Here is a 20,636-nt window from a genome sequence, read left to right as displayed (position 1 = left end):
AAGCTTTTACAGGAAAAATGTTCTCCAGGGGAGTCATGCACCCAAAAGCCCTGCATAAACCCTTTGCTTTGACCCAGGAGACTGACGTTCATGTCCCGTTGAAAACCTCTTCATGTTCTAGGTCACCAATGTAACAGCGCCAAGTAGTTCAATGATTTTAATCCTAACCCTAAACAACCTTCAACAAGTGGTTTAGTTGCCTAACCTTAAGTAGTTCCTTATCATAATGGGTGTAAACTGCAACCATTTCTTTAGATATTACACAAAACATGTTGCAAAGATTTTAGAAGAAATCCTACGAAGCTGTTCATGAGAATGTGTTGTCTGGGGAGAAGCAGTCAGACACTATATTTTCAAAAAACACAAAGAAAAAACATGAAGCACCATGTCAAGTTGTTCCAGTTGTTCCGGCTGAACTGAAACAACATTTTCATTTGACCCAGGCCTTTAGGTTCTGTCTGGTATTCATGCTCTACACCACATAGGCAAAAATACTCCTCCTAAATGAAAAAATAAAACAAAATAATAATTTCAGTTAGGAAGTAAATATTGTGATGACAGATTATATCTTATTTGCAGTGTAAAAAGAGAAGCACACAGGCTAGTGTGGGGAACAGATGCACAGGTGGGGGTGAACCCAGTCACAGCCTGAAAAAATTGAGACTTAGCTGTGGCAATGATGCTGAAAACATACTTCTGGGGCCCGTTTTTGAGAATGAGTTGCAGTGTGAGAGTGTGTGTGTGTGTGTGTATGAGAGAGAGAGAGAGAGAGAGAGAGAGAGAGAGAGAGAGAGAGAGAGAGAGATGTGCGGGCACAGGCAGAAATACAGAGTCGAGGAGATATCCAGTTCGCATGGTTATGTAACCATCAGTTTCATGGTTCCTAATCCAGTTGAAGATAGTGGTGCAGTGGAAAGAAGAAGATGGGAGGGCTGTGTTACAGAAAACCTCTGCTGAGAGACACTGTGGTGTCTGTCCGATGGCCAGACATGATGATAAATGGCAAGAGCTGGAAGTCACAAACTGCCCATCAACTTTTTCTTTTCTCAGAATAGTCATAAAATCTGTGAAGGACACAGTGATGCCAATATCTGCTATTTTGCAGCTTGCATTTATTGATAAGGGAGCCGCTTTACTGCGATAGAGACATTTTGAGATAGACCACATAAATGGTGTACATGCTGCACTTATAAAAAAAAAAAATGTAGTCAATTCAGCGGCATTATTTCAGAAGAGCAAGCATCCTCGCTCAGCACAACTCATGGCCTTGACAGATGTATGAGCACTCGCAAGTTCAGAGAAGGACATACAATAAATGTGCAGGCTGTTATGACTCACCCAGGTAGACAAATTCATTCATAACTAAAGGCTCATAAACAAAATGCACAATTCACAGCCCTACTATAAAGCATATAATGACCCTGCACCCACATATCTACGTCTAATTAAAGCTTAATCGTGCCCAGGCAGCAATCCTTTAATTTACTGAATTGACTCCAAGTTGAGGACACAGAATGACCCCCCCCCCCCCCACACACACACACACACACACACAGTTGATGAAATCATCATTTACATCATAGTACATGATTATTGTTAATTACGAGTCATTTGGGACCTCAGTGTCACACTGCAGCTTTTAGTACGACAAACATGACTTACCGTATATCATTTTAATCATCATTTTTAAGGGCGGGGGAACATAGTTTTGACCTTTCTATCACAGGGAGAAGGAGGTGTCAGGAGGCAAGACAATTTTTGCAGTAACCGCTGAACGGACGTTTTAATTAAAGCCATGCAGTGAATGCACTCTCTGGCCATATGGAGGAGGTCCGGTTTCTCAGATGTGAAGCATAGGAAATTAGCATGCATTTGTAAGCAGAATGCGGGTGGTGGGCTGGATCACAGGAAGGCTTATAAGCCTTGAAGAGCCTCGGAGTGCTCGTAAAGAGGCTAAATTAACATGCAGAGCTCAGATAGCCTCTGTTTCTCCTTCTCTCTATCTCCCATTATTTACCCGTTTAATTTACCAATACAGATTATGTTTGTGATAGACAGTGTGCTGCGAGAGAACTGTAAAGGGGAACATTTCTGTTCTCTGTTCACACTTTTATGAGAGCTCTCGTGGTGAAATCACAGCTTTAAAATAAGTCCTTCACTTTCATCTTCTCATACTTACTTACGCATTTACTTTTACTATTATTTGTCCAGGTCTATCTTTTTGCCCCACCTTTCTCTCTTATTGTTTTTCTCCATTTCGTCTCCGTTACACTCTTTTGCCTCTATAAAGTTTCTCCCTGCTTGTTTTGTTGTCTTGTTTTGTCTTCCTAGCATCTAAGTCGAGATGCACAGCTTTCTCTCCCTCTACCCCCCCTGGGAGATAATTACTGAGGGATATCCTTCTACCTCTCTGACACTCTGTCGTTTTTCTTTTTCTTTCCCTGCTGCTTTTGCACTGTCTTGTTAGTGAGGGAATGCGACAAGCTTCTGGATGAGATCATTCTCAGGAGTTGTTGTGTTGCAACTTTTGAGAAACCTTTCTCTCCGTCTTTCATCGAGGTGTCAGGTGTCTCAGATTACTGTTAGCGTTGCTCAATTAAGTGGTTGCGTACATGCTGGTCGCTGATTGGTTTTTCTTGCCTGGGGTGCAGAGCTCACTGTTGAGGCTGTTGCTGATTGGAAGCTGATGTAGCCATGGGTGAGCAGGGTGATAATGCTTGTGTGGAGTGTTTAGCGATGAAGTGCGTGGGGGCTGAGCATCTACAATGAAGAGCTCCCTTCCATTATTTATAACACTTCTCAATATGACCTAGTTTACTGCACAGCAGTAACAACTGTTCTCTCTGTGCTTTCTGTCTATCTTACTGATCTATCTGTTTCACAAACAAACATATTCGTCCATAGTTTCCATAGTTGCACACACAGACGATCTACAAACACACATGCAATGGCCTCTGAACTGTTCTTGCCCTTTCTTTGTATCAGATACTTATTTTACTGCTCCTTATTTATGTCACAGAAAAAAAAATGCGTTGCAGTAAAACCTTCACTGAAGTCCCTGAGGGACGATTGAGAGAAAGTTTGAGTGGAAGGTCAGGGAGAGCTTCAGATTTTGTTTTGGGTGATAAATGATAATGGCCATTTTGTGAGTAGTCTCTGTCCCCTCCCTCCCCACGTCTTGATGTTTTTCTGTCTAGAACAAAAATAGTCAAGGAGTTACAAGGAGGAGCGTTGAATTAAAAACTTAAGTGAAGTCTTTCTGTGTTCTCAGCGCTACAACCGATCTGTATAAACAGATATCTGCATATGAATGCAGAATCTTAAGCCCTCTGGTTTCCGTTTGCAGTCCAAGTAGTTTTGACCAATCATGTTTTAGTTTTTGTCTGATGCAGATTTACAGTCCGTGCAGAGGGCAGAAGAGGCAGAATGCATTGGCCAACATTAAATCTCGGAAACCATCAGCTATTGTCTAATGACACCGCTTTTTATTAGCATGTTTTGAATTTATCTGCATTCTTATCCAAAGAAATAATCCAGCTGTAGATGTCGTCACTTCAATCCAACTCCATTCTTGTGTCTTAAATTGCTAATCGGAGTGTTAACAATGGCCGGCCCAAAGAAGAGGAAGTTTTGGCCCAGATAGCTGTAATCCATGTATCTGCTGGGTAAACCAGAACCCCAGAAATAGTAACTGTTGCCCCCAGAAGTTGAATCTTCATCTGCCTGAAAGCCGATGAGTTCCATGATTGGGCTGCAATTAAAGATTAGATTCATTGCTGATTAATCTGTATATTCTTTTTTCAGTTGCTACTTAATGGTCTGGTGTATAAAATGTCACAAAACTTAAAAAATGAGTGAATGAGTCTTGAGATTGTATTAGAGGCACTGCTAACAGCCAATACTCTTTATTTTTGCTTGAATAATGAGCTCAACAGCAAATCCATGATCGAAATGTTGGGGGTTGTGCATGCACTTTACAAAGTTGCATGGTCAATATGTGTTGCTAATGACACGTCATGAATTACAGTGCTCTCTGGAGGTAAACAAAACAAAAACAAAAGGTTAAGTAGAGAGGTTCAGTAAATCAGACGGTGGGAGCATTAGTATGTGTTTGCAGTTTGCAGATTTTGGCCATTAACCATCAATGTCCTGTCTGGACAAAGTTAAAGGAAGGACAGAACAGGACGTTGTTTGAGAGTGATTGACTTTGAGAGTGAGACGGAGAAAAAGATAAACAGGGAGGGGAGGCGAGCCATAGAAACAGTGAGAAAGAGAGTTTTTCAGTTTAAGTAATGTCTAGACAATCCTCGACCTGAATCTCTCCCAGAATAATAATGAGCTCGCCGGGAGTTCCGTGGCAGGCCCGGGATTCTCACTGAGGCCAAATCTCTCTCTTACACCAGTGGCTCAGGCCCATATTTAGATCGAGGTCCCCCCCATATCCTCCGCATTTTTATCCACAGTCAAAGGACGGCTGTCGGCAGAAGCAGCAGGGCTCCTTAATGCAGAGCCAGAGAGCTCAGATGGAGCCAGTACCTGCTTTGGATTCAGGCTGCGTTCAACCCAGTTCTGTTGGCAGCCCAGTTTCATATCCATTACATCTTGCTCTCTTACTTTGCGTTTCATGTTACACTTACCTACACCTGCGCACCGCCACCTTCCACAAGCTTCCAACAGTCAAACAAAGGCGTCACCTCGCTTGTAACTGTCTGAACGCACTGAATCATCTTAGATTTTGGTTGTTGTTTGTTGTGTTTGACATCGTGCGGCAACAGCCTCCAGACTTAATATATCCGGAAATCCAGAAAAACAGACGACACCCACCCACAGTGTTTCTCATCAACATTTCTGGTATCTTGCTAAGGCCTCATAAATGTGTTAGATGCTTTTTTCATCCTCATAACACTTATTTTTTTGCCTTTTGGAATATTTTGAAGCCTGCATCTTTTACAGCCATATTCAGATTAGCTCAGATAATTCACGTTCTCCGGCATCTCTCATTGCACACAATTTTATAGACTTGGCTTTGTTGAAGTAATTTCCTGTTACCATCACAATATTTGATCTGATGTGCATTTATATCTATGAATTATGTTAAGATGCCCCTAAATGTGTTCGCTACTTTTTCTCTGCCTCTCGTTTCACCTGTTTGTCTTTCCTTTCCTGTTTCATGACTTGCATTAACTACACATTTGCATTTCTGTGCAGTCAGCACATCTGTGTATTACATCACCTAGTGGTGGCAGTAGTCAAATATTCTACTGGAGTAAAAGTAGCAGTACCATAGTGTAGAAATACTTTTATAAGTAAAAGTACTATATTTAAAATATACTTACGAACCAAAAGTTAGGTACTAATTAATATGTGCAATGAGTGGCCCATTTAAGAATCATGTATATTATTGAATTGTAATTACTAATACATTAATATACATTTTACTGTTGTAGCTGGAAAAGTTGTATCTCGATTGTTTACTAGGGATGCACTATATACCGGACAGATTAATTACTGACTGATAATGGAAAATTCATATTAATATGTATTTTTCTGATGGTTAAATGACAGCAAAAAAAATATTAACCAAGCCAAATTGCTTTAATTGACCTAACATATTAAAAGTTTGCGATCCCCCAATAACACGTATCAAGTCTATATTTACATGTTTGATTTGATTGATCAACGTCAAGGCATTTAATTTAAATTCTCGGAACATGAGCAACATGCTCTATAAAAAGCTTTTTTTCTCCAACGGTTTTTGATGTAAAAAAACAAACATTTGAAGAGTAATTTTGTTTTTGCTGTATTAACAATAGTGAAATGACCAACATGGCCTGAAAGGTTTTCCAAGTAATGTACTGGGAACTTTGTGTGAAAGAGGCTTTTCATGCCCATGTGTGCTGGTGGTCAAAAACTCTACAGAGTACCTTTAAAATAATTCCCTGTTTAATATCTGTGTCTGTAGGAAGGCATGTGTCCATTCCAAACTAGTAATGTTGTTAATTCAGCTGGCAGTCTTTGGTACGAAATGATGTTCATTTTTATTCGCTGAAACTGCTGAAACATTTGTATTCTGTCCCGAATGTGTCATGGTGTTTGTTCACTGGGTCTCAGGTGGACCTCTGTGTTTATTTATCCTCAGCTCCCTAATGGTGGCGAGTGAGCCGTATCCCGTGCCCAGTTTCACTAGCAAGTCCTTCGCCTTTCCCCTTCAGATCACAACAGAATATAAATAGGTGTCCTTGTATATGGTTTACTATCAATAAGCACAGCCTGTTAGCGCTGAAATGTGGCACACATTATTTTTTTATTTTGCTTGTTTTGTGGGGGGTAACATTTTTTGGTTGATTATGTATTCCTGGCAGAGGAAGTGACTGCACAAACCTGTTGGCATGCATCTTAATGAGTGACAGCACGTGTGTTACATTGCGTGCACATGTGGCCGTTGGCCAGCGTGTATTTCTGTGCTTTTCCTTCCCTCTGTGGTTTTGCGGTTCACGCGTGTCCATTAAGGAGATCCCATTAATCACGAGCGACTTCAACCCCGTCTCTTCACCTCATATTTCCACTCAGTCATCCACAAACAAGGTACTATGTCAAAGACTTCAAAGTCACTTACATTCCACCCCTATCATTCCCAAGCCACAGCCAGGGCGCTTTCTAAACTGCTCCTAGCCTTTTCATAGACAGTAACAGAGCGTTGTCCTTGTCGATGAATTTGGAGGGGATTCTACAGCGTGTCAGCAAAGCAAAGTGACTGATTGTGAAGGGTAGGATAGAAGAGCGCACTTACGTGTTTGTGTGGGTGTGTATGTGTGTGAGCTCAGCCTGATTTTGGCTCCAAACAGATGAAGAAGGGACAAAGCCTGCTGGTGTGTAATGTATCACTGTCTGCCCCCTGCCCACTCAAACACATATGTTCACACATAAACACACACGCGGCCAGACAGCCTCGACGTGACCCCGGGAGCCCCGACCGAGAGAGAGACGTCTGCTGCTTGACAGTGTGTCAGCAGGCCCAGATAAAGTCCGCCGCCAGCTTTCCACAGAGCTCGTCCTCCCACCTGCTGACCAGCTAGACGTTTCCGCACAGCCGACCATGTGACCTCACCTTCCCGGAGTCCTTTACACAACCTGCTACGCACACACTGCTGTGTCTTATAAATGAGCAGTCACACACACTGTGAATCATTTAGCTTAAGAGAGAGAGTAAGACACATATATACAGACTCTTTAAATAGCATTGATTGTAGTTGGGCATTCAAAGCTGCACTAATCAATATATTTACATGAATAATAGGTCAAATTACTATTCATAATGTGAAAAGTGTTGCTTCTAGTGACAACCCCACTAAGAATTACTACCTAAATGGAGTTTTTCTCAACTCTACTGAGTTATTTAACATCTTTCAAGTCATTGTTTTGGTTTTAGGGATTAAAAGTGCTCTGATTCACTCTCATCAGCCTGTTTCTAGTTGCAAAAGGCAGCTGGTTTTCAATTAAAAAAAGCTCTGATAAACTGACTTTGCACTACCTGCCAGGCACCAAACAGCAGACTAAGATAGTGACCAGTTGGAGGTTGGCCTTAATAACTGTAGAAGTCAGTAATATGTTAATGTTTTGTTTAAAAACTGCCCTCCAGCGTAAAAAAAAATCAATATGTTCAAAATGTTTAAGAGTTGTTAGCTCTAGAGGTCAACTGCTAATTTATTTTCAGGGCTCATATTGATTATTAGTAATCAAGGAGAACAATCTGATATTTGTAATATTGCCTTCAAATACATGCAATAAAGATAAAAATATTAGTGTCAAAATATAAAATAACACACAAACCATTCAAAAAACTTTTAGCATTAGGTTTAATTAAATGCCCCAGAAAATAACTTTTTTTCCCAACCCCAACCTAAAAGGTGCTGCATTCGAAATACTGGAAATCACTCTGAGCTGAGATTGCCTCCACACAGTTCTTGCTAAAGTTTGATTAACATTCAGAGTCTGGGACGGGAAAGGCTGCACATGGCTTTTGCCTCTGACGCGACAAGCAAATATGGAGGTGGCTGAGCCATAACTGCAAGCCAACAACAGCAATAGTGTTCCCACTGGCCAGCCAATTGCTGCCTCTCTGCACTGCGCACTACCTGGGCTGCACCTCCATGAGAGATCAGTGCTCATAAAGGTTACTGCTGATCAGCGGATCACAAGGGGAAGGAGAGGGTGGAAGATACAGGGAGCACTAACAGCAAGAGGGAAAGTAATAATGATTAGTCTGCTCCAACATTAACTGTCCCAATCGGATAAATACAAAGAAAAAAAACAATTTTTTCACAGACAATAATCTGTTGACCCCTGGTGTACTGTACAATGTGGGTACTGCAATCTAGAAGTATCTAACTATGTAGATAGATAAGCTTCAAATCTGAGATATATTGATCTCCAAGATGTCTGCCTCCAGTGGATTAATGTTATTTTTGACAGTCTTAAAGCATTGAATGTGACATTTTTTTTAACAACAGCAACTCTTTTCAAAATCAGTATAACCTTTTACTGTTGATAATCCACAGACCTCACTGCGAAGTTCTCATGGTTCAGGTACAATTTCCTCCAAAGAAAGTAGTAGCTGAAAACCCTACATAGTGAAGACTAATGTAATGTTTTATATGATTATCACAAGCCAAATTACTTTTGCTCTGATTGCTTTGGAATGGAAGCAGAAAACTCAGATTGATCAAAACAAAAACAAACAGGGTACATAATAACAAAACTATCTGCATGGGCACAGAGCATGAGGTAACAGAGAAATATATATTTTTTGTAATTTGGATGAAGTCTGTATTTCATTTTTTATCTCTCCTATTCTCTATCTCTCTCACACAAACAGGTAGACAGTCACCTCCAGCGGGAAGCAGAATTGGGCTGTCAGTCAACTGGACAACCTTAAAAGGGCAAAGAACCCTGTAGGAGATATTAATGAATGAAATACAGCACCGAAACCGAAACACACACACACACACACACACACAGTACAATGCCTAAACTGAGACGGCACAAATTCCACCAAGCCAGCTGTTCCACATCACCCGCATCTATTTTTGACACACACGACTTCCCCGCCCTTCAAACTGACTGGTGTTAGTTTTTAATTTAGCCCTGTGTAGTCAGGAAGCATTCAGATGAATAGAGCAGAGATGAGGGCTAAAGGTGATGAGGGTTGGCATCCACCTTGTCAGCGCATGTTAATCAGCTCTATATTTATAGATTTAGTTTGAAAAAGTAAAAGACAAACATCTTCCTCGCTATTTAATAAGGTCAGTGCCACCATTTCCTCATTTAATTCACAAATGAATGCATCTTAGGGGTGAGACAGTTAGGGCATTGTTTCCGTCTCCTAAACTGTCATGGCAATAATCTGGCACCGTTCTCAGTCCTGACAGTGTATCCAATATCTGGCTCGTTCCATTTTTCCTGTCGCTCCTCTCCACCTCCCGTGTGTCCCCTTGACTTTCTCCTTGACTTGCTGCTTTGATGATGAAGCAGCGAGATAACAATCTTGTATTGTTCACCATTATTCTAATAAGACTATCATTACTTAGACTCCAAGGATATGTGTTTGTGTGTGAGTGAGTGTGAGTGTGAATACAGTATGTTTACTGACCTTGGCAATGCTCACATGCTAGTGATGAGAGCCAATATTGGCAGAGTGAAACAGACACAGCTTTCCTTTTTTTCCTGAAATGAGACTTCATTAAAATGATCCGTCACTTTTGCTGCTGGTAATGCCTGCATGTGATATTTATCTGGATATGAAGATTTTATGTATTTTGTGTGTTTGTGCATGCATTGATTCATATGTACTGTATGTCTACTTTAAGGTGCTACCCCACATACCACACGTACTGTATATACACTTTATCCTTCAGTCTCTTTCTTTTTTTTTTGCAGGAGATGTTTACACCGGAGTGCAAGTTCAAGGAGTCTGTTTTCGAAAACTACTATGTGATCTACTCGTCCACTGTGTACCGGCAGCAAGAGTCGGGTCGGGCCTGGTTCCTCGGCCTCACCAAGGAGGGACAAGTCATGAAGGGAAACCGGGTCAAGAAGACTAAGCCCTCGTCACACTTTGTGCCCAGGCCCATCGAAGGTATGAAAACTTGGCCAAAAATGTGTTTTGGAAAGCTTTTTAAGCTATCTTTTCAATGTTTGGTTTGTCATTTTTTTGTGGTACCATTTACTATGAACTGGATATACTATGCTGGACGTTTCTTAAGAGAGCAATTTTAAATGTATTCTCATTACGCAACAATGAGTTATGCAAACAATTTATTCAGTTAGTGGTTTTAAAAACTAAAAGTGCATCATATGAAACAATGTATTAAACCAAGCTCAGAAAACAATCAAAGACACTGAAACTGTTCAGTTCTTGCATTCAAAATGTTTTGGTGTGGCAGTATGTAGTTTCAAATATCATCCTTTAGCAACAAGGGGAGATTTCTCTCAACAAATTATCTTGCATTGACACTTTGTGCATGTACTGTGATGGATTACCTATCTGTTGCAAGTTTTAATGTATCTGAGAGAGATTATTTAAAGCGTGTACAGTGGGTGCTCTGAAAATAGAAAGAAAAAACAATTTATGGTTTATGTCTGGCAGTAATTTCAGTATATGCATTTGCAGGTAATAGGCTTAAAAGGCTCTTGATTAAATTCATATGTTTAATATGTACAAAATAATACTTCAATAATACTGGAATGAAGTAGGTATTAATGGCTTAATTAGTTATATTTGGGTGCTGGTTAGGGATGGGTACCGAATTCGGTACTTTTATAGGTACCAACCGAATTCCGTCGGTACTACCGATAACCGATTCATGTAAAATCAAACGGTACCATGTTTCGGTACCTTAACGGCGTTAACTTTAAACTATCATTGATTTCAACCTGTTTTCATTTAACGTCTTTGATTAACAAGCGTGCTGACGATCGCGCTATTTTTTTATTTTTTATTTACCTCCTCGTCCGGTCCTGCCTGCTCACCGAGGCCACTAGCCACTAGCTGCTGCCCTCTTCCAACCCGGCGCAGAGGCGAACAGCCGGCTCTAGGCCTGCTAGCCGCCAGCTGCTATCTCTCCAATGTCTCTACCCGGGCTTGGCCTTACTCCGTTTGCTCTCTCCATTCTTCTGTAGACCAGTCATTAGCAGCTAGCAGCTAGCTGCTGCATCTCTGGTCCTCCGCTAATACTCCGCTCTTCAACTCAGGAATATTACCTGCCAATTTACTCCAAACTGCCTCGCTGAAATTAAATCCCTCGGACTCCTGCGTCATCCTCGATATGTGCACAGAGCAGCCCGACTCAACTTTGTTTATTCCAACCATGCTATGGCCACAATACTGTCTGACCGGTGCTGCGCCGCACAGCTACGACGTCATCACAACAAATCACACGTGCACTTGCAACCTTTGTTTTTTCCTCCTCCGTGCACTTGCCACCTGAGAGCGCTCCTCTGCATTCTTTGATAACACTGCAACCTTTATGTTACAAAATGCACGTTCACTCAACAATAAAGCACTGCTCATCGTGGATTTTATATTGTTTTGATATATTTTTTAAAGTTTATATTTTGAGAAATAAATATGTTGAATTGAAAAAAAATAGATTTTATTATTAAACAAATTAACATTTATTACCCCATAAACAAACGCAAAAGTACCGAAAATTGGTACCGTTGAGTACCGGTACCGATTCCCTGGTACCGGGTATCGGTACCGTATCGGTTCAAATGTGAAAGGTACCCATCCCTAGTGCTGGTAGGTCGATTTGTTTAAAGAGCCTGGCAAGCTTCTCCCTGTCTCCAGACTATGCTAAGCTACGCTAATTGACTAAAAGCTGTAGCTTAACATTTAGCATAGACATGTTAGAAATTCTCAACTTACTCTCAGCAAAGAAAAGCAAATTGAATAATTTCCAGTATTTGCTGGAATATTTCTTAAAAAGTCCATTGTTTTGACAGTCGGACTCAATAAGTTAAGAAAACCTTTTTCCATTTTGCAATTTTTTCAATGCCACCTCTAACATGTTTCTACTGAGAGTAGTGTTATCATGAAAACTTGTCAAGCAATGTAATAAAAAAAAAGTGCTTACATGGCCCTAATTCCCTGCTTGATATAATTGTCCCTCCAGCCTCACACCTGACCTTGTCTCTGTCTGCACATCCATCTCTTCAATCTACTCTCCATTGTCCCCTTTCTGAGCTCCTCCTCTCTTTGTCCTGTCGTCTCCTCTCCTCTCCCCTCCCTCCTTCTCCTGTCCTCTCTTTACATCTCCGCCACAGTTTGTATGTACAGGGAGCCGTCAATGCATGAGATAGAGGACAAGCACCGCTCCAGGAAGAGCTCAGGGACTCCCACCATGAACGGAGGGAAAGCTGTCAATCAGGACTCCACATAGCAGCGGGGGGAGGGGCTTCCAGCAGGGGGGAGTGGCCTCATCCTGACTCAGGGGGAGGGGCCATAGGAAAACTCACCGCCCCCCCTCAAAATACGCACCACCATCCCCTCTGAAAAAAAAGGAGGGCGTTGCGACGACGAGGAGCTATTACTGTACACCCAAGTCAACAAAAATAAAACTGAACTCTTGCCTGTGAAAACCTTTTAGATGAATTAATATGAAACCAGAAGATATATATATATATATATATATATATATATATATATATATATATATATATATATATATATATATATATAAATATATATATATATGAAAAAAAACATTTTCAATCAGGACTTGACCAACATTTTATGCAAAAAAGAGAAAAAGCTGTGATAAACAAACAAAGGAATGGTGGTCTCTCTTCACCCAAAACAAATATCTATCATTTCCAATTTATGCTGTGAAAAACAAGCTTTAATACATGTTCAATTTTCATACATTGGTTTTCTTTGTTAAAATGCTATTGCACTCTTCTCATATGCTTTACTGTTGTGTTATTGTTGTCAGTAATTACTATGAACATCCTCATCATTACTAATCTGTTGTATCTTTACATCACAGTTAGTATCATGGTTATTCTGGCTTTCTTTTGTTTGTGAGACTAAAGAAAGTATTTTTTTCAATTATTTTTCTCTGTCATAGTTTGATCTTGAATGCACTGTCACACTACCTGCTCTGGTGTGAGGGTAAGACTGAATGTAATTGATAGTTCTCTGTGTTGGACTCCAATGGAAACAGAGTGCTTAATGGGTGGGATGTAATTTACTCAGGTGTGAACTGCAAGTGTGACTAAACGGACAAATAGGGCTGTTTCATATACTCGAATAATGAATTTCCCTATATTGTTCTGCAAGACTGATTCAAGCAATATAATAGAGAGCAGTCTAGTAAGTCTCTAAATAATAGTAATAACAATCTGACAACACACCCCTGTAGTCGGTGTTTGTCGGCAGAGAAGACTGACAAAGAAAGTTGTACAACTAAGTCTGAGTCAAAGGAAAAATGTTTTGATACCGCTTCAATATACTCTTTGCAAGGTTTATTAGGTTTTAAGTCAAGAGATATCCAAACTTGTCAAAAATGATAAACAATAGTATTCTCTCCAAAAGCCAAGGGGAAGATAACGACCAGCATCTGCAGCACTATGAGCCATGGCCAAAAGAAATGGTCACTTTACATTTACACCTCAAGCAACACAGACCCGTTTCTCTGCTGTAAGCTATAGGCTAAAAAATATAACTATATAACAGTATTCATGCCTTTCAACTATATGGACAAAATATTTCTGCTGGGGATTTTTTTTCTAATCAAGAAAAAGAATGAAAGTTGTTTTGGCAGGCCTGGCAGTGAGGATATGTGTTGACTAGTTTTCAAGACTATTTCTGTTACTTTTATTGTGAAAGCATTAGAGATTTCTCAACACTGGTGGACAGGGTGCATTGACTGTTTAATAACCTGGTCACAGGTCTCAATCATTAAGACTTTCCCATCACAATGGAAGCAGAATGTCTCATTGAGGAACCAGCTTGTCTGGATTTAGCCAGGTTCGGGGAGTATGTCTTACCATCGGTAAGAGTAATTCACAGTTTATTTTCTCCGACCCATACAGTCTCCACCCCCCTGGTTTCATGACCCATGAAATGAGCCATTTGCTGCATTGTGGAGGAAAGCTTCTCTTCATAAATCAACATGCTGACAGGGCTGCATAAACAAGGTGAATTGACTGGTACACGGCATACACAGTGTACGCTACATAGCTCATTCCTAATCCCCAATTAGTTTGTCTAACTCAGGAAGTCCTACAATTGTTCTGTGAATGGGGGCAGATGTTAAAAAAGGCTGGCTGCTCATTGTCCAGCACCCGTTGCACAAAGCCTGGCCACTGGTGTGGTGTTTAAAGAAGTCGGGATGGCGTTTGATGGTGTTTTTATCATTAAAAAAGGTTGTGTACAGCTGAGCCTAGCTAGGTTAGGAGCTTGAAAAAGGAATTACAGGAGAAAGCATGAACATCGCATGACTGTAAAAGTTGATGTAAGCTTGGTTTGAATATAAGGCGAGAGCTAATAAAAGATTGTTTGAAATTTGGGGAGGATAGGTCCAAAACTTTTTTATGCAATGTTTTGATCAGTATTTTAGCGAGAGTTTATACATCTCTCATATATCTGGTTAAAAAACATATGCTAAGTTGGTGGTATGTACAGCAAATAGCACACATTCAGTTGCACAGAGCAAACCGCAGTGGTATACTATCATGGGTCTGGTGTTCTACCTGGGGCCCGGGTTCATAGCTGGTGCAATTTACCCGCGAGAGCTAACGGTAGATTAGTTCAACCCCCACAGCACCTACAGCATAACACGGATACATACAGAACATTAGACGTGACACTGAAAGTCAACAGGCAAGACCAGCATATAGAAGTATCTTTTTATAGAGGTTTATATTGGTGCAAATGTGATACATGTGGACTTAAAGCAATGCATGAAATTGGATGTACTCGATGTCAACTGTTGACAGCAGAATGAGAGGATTTGAGAAAGGGATGAATACAGCAAGGAGGTAAAAATAGGTGATGTGAGAGAGCGGTAAAGGAGAGCACTTTTCGGGGGGGGTTACTGATGTATGAAAGGGTGAGCAAAGGCTTTGGTTGTATGTGATATTAAGTATAATTTATTATTTTATGTTTGCAGATGATTTCACTGCATTGGAACACGCTCATTTATGCATTATGAATTGTGAGATGAAATAAAAAAATATGCATTGATAATAAAAATCAGAATGAAGTTAGTGATTGTTTAAGAATAAAGACTATGTTATCAAAAACTTTCAACTATACTCAGTGATTGATTCAATGTGTTGTTGATCATGACTGACAGCTGTTATGTGCATCTTTTTTTTATTTTAGTAATGTCACTTTTTGCAACAACAAGAGAAGCAGCGGGATTAGCAAACAAAATAAATCCATCAACGGGGGTTTTTATGCGGTTCAAATTCAGAAAATCCAATCCGCTTCCTCTATCAATTCACCGGGGGTGATTTATCTTCTCACAAGCCCCTAAATCCGATGTGTCATTTTGGGATGGCGCTCCTTCGCCCTTAATTCTCTCGTTGTCATGGAAACAGACCTTCCGTGCCGTCTGCAAGGAGAATGAGGAGGAGGAGGATGAAGGCTCCCCTGACTTTCAGGACGTGGCTTGTCTTCTCTCCTGCGTGATGGCTGCAGCACAGAGAACGGCAGAGTTGGAGGACAGGGGGTGGGGGGCTAGTATGTTCTCTTTTTTCTATTTCTGTGTTTCCTTTAGATACAGCAAACAACTGAGGAGAGCATATTTAAAGGTACTCGTAATCAGGTAGAGAAAGACAGGGTGAAAAGAAGAGCAAGAAGATGAGAAGGTTAAAGGGATAGTTCAGATTTATGGAAGTGGGGTTGTATTGAGGTACTAATCCACAGTCTGTATTACCTACAGTAGATGGCAGGAAACTCTTCAGTGTGGAGAAGCGTGCAGGAGTCCCTACACGTAAGCTAAGCAATGTACTGCTGTGGACAGGGGCAGCAGCAAAAAAAAAAATAACAGTTGCAATAAGTGTATGCTATATTAAGAGCATTTTTATGACTTTCCATTGCCGTCGGACTGACCTGTATAAGTTTACAGGGAAGTTATCTGGTGGTTATCTGCGTTATCTTTGAAGCCGATCAGACTCCTTTGTAATTGTGCGACTTTGGTGTTTTAAAGGGTTACTTTAGATTCACTAAAGTCACACAATATCACAAAAAAACTAACTGATTAAGGCAGCGGTTGAACAGCAACTCTTGTATGCAACAAGGTAAAATTACTGTTTTTGTTAAAGGAGTTTGGTGGCTTTAGAGAGAGCATGAATGGATAAAATAACTTCAGTTTCCTGTCAGAAAGGGCTGTCCGACAGCAAAGTAAAGCGGTAAAAATATTCTACACTTAAACTGTTTTTTTTTAGGTGGCTTAAATATGTTAAGTAGTTCATACAGTCCCACAAAAAAAATCTAAATTATCCCTTTAAAAGACAAATTAAAATGGGGAAAGAATTAGGTTTAGAGCATTTCACTTAAATCTTCTCTATCTTGTTCCCTCCATTCATTTACACACATTCACTCACAACACCCAACATATTTTGTCATGTGCACACTTGTTGCCATTCCAATACAGTTCTTCTTCTGTATCAGTAAATCATTTTTTTTCATCATAGTACTCTTCACTTCAAAGAAAGCTGCAACAAATAATTGAACACAAGTCTGCAGCCATGCTTGCAGCTCTTTGAAGCTTAGGCACAGCTCAATACAACTCAATACTCATGTAAGCATGAATACCTGCTTAAAAGTCAGCATGTTGATGTTGGCAGATTACACTTTCACTACAAGTGTGTTAGCAAACTAAGAACTACACTAAAGGTACACCTAAGGCACAAGAAGGGAAAGACAAATGTCTGACATGGTTCAGACACGGCATTTAACTTCAATCCAAATGTAACGTTGAGTAAAAACAGGTTTTATCGTAATCAATACACTGTCTTGTCTACTGTATCCATGATTAACTTTCACTGAGGGCAGAAACAAGTCAAGGTCAGCTATACACACACCCACGGGACTTGGCAGTCCAAACAGGGTCATCTGTTTGGATACACATAGGGAGGGCAAGGGCTGCAAACAGCTTGAAGGCGGCTCCACTCTCCTCTCCTCTCAGCTACAGCTCTGACTGTGGCCTCTGCCACTCCTCTCACATCCACCTGTCCTCCCCCACCTTCCCTCCTCTCCTCCTGTGAGGAAGAGGCAACCTTGTACTTGATGGCTGCTACTTAAATGTTCATAATAACCGCAATATCATTGCTGTGCCTTAAAACTTTACCCATGTGTATTATTTTAATTATTAACACGTCAATTACATGCTGGAACACAACTAGAATTAGCATTATAAAATACTGAATCTACTACATTATTAACTTTCAGATAGCAACCTTCAAATACTCTCTGTGAGGTTAAGCTTGACAATGCAAATTTTGCATGGAGGTATACAGTATGCCGAAATTAAAATTACTTTGATTTTAATGTGATCACATAGCCAGGAATAAGTTTTAGCCAACAAACTGGCCAATACCCAAAGCTTCACAGCAAACTCAAAGTGACATAGGTAACTAAATGTTGAGGGAACAGCTTGTTAATTTTGTTTGGAAACATTTGTTTACATAACACATAGGGGGATATAAAATGGGTCAACATCATAAATCAGTGGAGAAAACAGTTGCTTGGACTTTGATGCAGGGGTATTGGAATAAAATAAATATTATATTTGATATTTTAGTGCAAACCACTCAAAGTGGCAGTTAATATCTGACATTATGTTGTGCTGTTTTAAGTTTAAAATATATATCATTTTAATACCAGCAAAAAAAAACACTCATATCTCAACCAACAAGAGTCTGTTGAACTAACACATCTCAGTTTAGCATATTAGCATGCTAACATTTAATCACTAGCCGCAAATTTTAGCTAATTTTATTCAAGTACTAGTAAAAGTACTGTGTAAAAAATGTACTCAGATAAAGGTAAACGTTTGGTAAGCTACAATGTAGCCTACTATAAATTAAAAACCAATAAACGAAAACTAATAGACTAAAAAAAAGATGCATTATCATGTTAAGTGGAAAAACGTCACACTGTTCCCTCCTGGGTGTTTTCAAACTGTACATTATTGTCCCATAGCGGTTTAAAAAGCAATTTGCAGCCTGTGTATACAGCTTTCTTTTAATTATAAATATAGGACCACCTTATTGACCAGAAAGGGGACAAAAAAAATACCAACAACAAGCAGATGTTGACAGCACTGCGGGTGTAACGGAAGAGAAGAATAAAGTCTCACCGAGTCATTCAACAGACAAAAACATGAAAGCGAACAGAGACAATAACATTTTAACCTCCTCTGTGAATAAGTGTTGTTGTACTCACCTGTGTGAACGTCATTCTGTGAGTCATGTACCCCTCCACAATCTGCTCCAATTTCTCTGTTCGTTCATTCTCAAAGATAAAACATGAACTCCGAAAAGTTCTGAGGCTCTGCAGTCACACTGGGGATTATTGTCAGAAACAGCAGGAGGGTCTGAAATAACTCACTGAGTGTAGAAGTTACTAAGGAAAGTAAAAGACACCGCTGGAGGATCCACCACGACAGCTAGAGCACCCAGCATGCACCTGTGAGTGTGATTGATTTGGGGTTACTGAGCATGCTCAATGGGTGGTGTATTAAATCAGTGAATCTTGTAGGATTTTAACCTATATACAGGGGCATCTCAATGAATTAGAAAATCATAGAAAGTTTATTCATGTCAGTAATTCAATTAAAAAAGTGGAAATAACACATTATGTACAGTCATGAAAAAAGTTATTAGACCACCAATTTCTTGTTCATGTTAATGCCTGGTACAACTGAAGGTACATTTGTTTGGGTAAATATAATAATAACAAGAAAATTAGCTAGAGTTTAATATAAGAGCTGATATCATCATTTTCCATGGTTTTCTTGATAATGATTTTGGTTATTATCAACAACAAAAACAAAGCTAGATATTAGCTCTTTAATTAAACTTTTATGCTTTTTTTTTCATTATATTTGTCCAAACATTATATTTGTCCAAACAAATGTACCTTCAGTTGTACAGGCATTAAAATGAACGAGAAATTTAAGAAAATAATGGTCTAATGTTTTTTTCCATGACAGTAGATCCATTACACACAGAATGAAACATTTAATGTCTTAATTTATTTAATTTCTTCTAATTATAATGATTCTGGCTTACATTTAATGAAGACCTTCAGTGTCAAAACATTTGAATATTACAAAAGACCAATTTTAAAAAGAATGTTTAATATGGAAATGTTGCCCTCTGAAAAGTATGTCCATCTATATACACTCAGTACTTGGTTGGGGCTATTTGACTTGAACTCCTGGAAATGGATTTTTCAATGATATTCTAATGTATTGAGATGCATCTGTATAACTATATAAGGCATTGTACAACCAGTAATACCACATATTTAACATCTTTTATCTTTTTAAATCTTTTATCTGACATGTATTGAATATTTGTTAGATTAGAGTTATTTATTTGGTTTTATTGTTTCCATTTGTTTTTTATTTATTAGATTCGACAGACCCCACTTTGAGTATCACTGTTTTACAGAACATCAGCTGAGTGCAGTGTCACCTCTCTGGACATGCAACTCTGCCCAGTTTCATTAGTTTTGCCAGTATTTGGTCATAAACCAAAGTATTGGACAAATTAAAGTTTTGACAAGATGTGCTAGAGGAATCTCCAAAGTTATTACAAGCCCTCCTGAGGGAGCCGTGAATTTCTGTACCAAATGTCATCGCACTGTATCCAATAGTGGTCGAGACATTTCACTCATGTTTCAGTCTTGACCAAAATGGCAGCCCAACTGACAGACAGATTGCACACAAGAAATATGAGAATCTTAGATTATTGCCTTCATTTTCCCCAGACCCCTGAGGATGAACTTTTTCCACTGTGTGTGCCACCCTCAGGTTTGCTTGTCTCACATCTTAGTTTCAGATACAATAGCTGTGAAATTTGATTATCCCAGCATGCTGCCTTGTAAATACTGGAACACACTGTGCACCTGAAATAAACCGTTTGACGCTTTGATCTCTTAAATTGTTCCTTTATAGACAAAACAGGTGGCGGTTGGCACTAAATTAGTTTTGACTGCTTAAATACCAGCGAGTGTATTTTCCAAAATTCTCCTCCTGTGGTATCACATAATTTCATTATTCTCTCTCAAACCATCTGCATGAACATGCAGCAGAAGACTGAATGTCTTTTATTGCATTTTAAAGGTCACAGCTGGCACAGTTTAGAACATCTCTGCTTTACAAAAATTCCCTTTCTCTGTGTCTTGAGCGTCAGTACTTACATTCTCCGTGTTCCCAGTATCTGCTGTCAAATCATAAAAGTTATAATGTCATTATAAAGGTGTTTCTTATGGAGAGCTTTCACACAGGTCACCAACACAGATGTCTATTTATGGCCTGTACAGTTATTTATACAGACCTGTACATGACTTTGTTTGTCTTTTGCAGACTCATGAGCGCACAAGAGTAAATATATTC

At 39.6% G+C, this 20,636-nt stretch overlaps 2 protein-coding genes across 8 annotated transcripts in view; one reads left to right on the top strand and one right to left on the bottom strand.

Moving 5' to 3' along the window:
- Window positions 1–12,681, top strand: part of fgf12a (fibroblast growth factor 12a) — a 32,705-nt gene extending 20,024 nt beyond the window's left edge. For 4 of the 5 annotated variants that reach the window (XM_059344121.1, XM_059344122.1, XM_059344120.1 and 1 more), the window contains 2 exons: window positions 9,937–10,135; window positions 12,325–12,681. In XM_059344121.1, coding sequence (XP_059200104.1) covers window positions 9,937–10,135; window positions 12,325–12,440 — 315 coding nt within the window. In that variant the 3' untranslated portion in view covers window positions 12,441–12,681. The remainder of the gene's footprint in view (window positions 1–9,936; window positions 10,136–12,324) is intronic. The other variant, XM_059344119.1, reaches the window with a different exon arrangement.
- parla (presenilin associated, rhomboid-like a) overlaps window positions 1–18,703 on the bottom strand; it is a 63,039-nt gene extending 44,336 nt beyond the window's left edge. The window contains exon 1 of one of the 3 annotated variants that reach the window (XR_009395166.1): window positions 18,458–18,703. The gene's annotated coding sequence lies outside the window, so the exon portion shown is untranslated. The remainder of the gene's footprint in view (window positions 1–18,457) is intronic. The other 2 variants (XM_059344107.1, XM_059344106.1) reach the window with 2 other exon arrangements.
- Between the last annotated feature and the right edge of the window lie 1,933 nt (window positions 18,704–20,636).

This window comes from Centropristis striata, chromosome 11 (genome assembly GCF_030273125.1).
Source record: "Centropristis striata isolate RG_2023a ecotype Rhode Island chromosome 11, C.striata_1.0, whole genome shotgun sequence".
NCBI classification, from domain to species: Eukaryota; Metazoa; Chordata; class Actinopteri; order Perciformes; family Serranidae; genus Centropristis; species Centropristis striata.
This window is presented reverse-complemented; position numbering and strand designations above follow the sequence as displayed.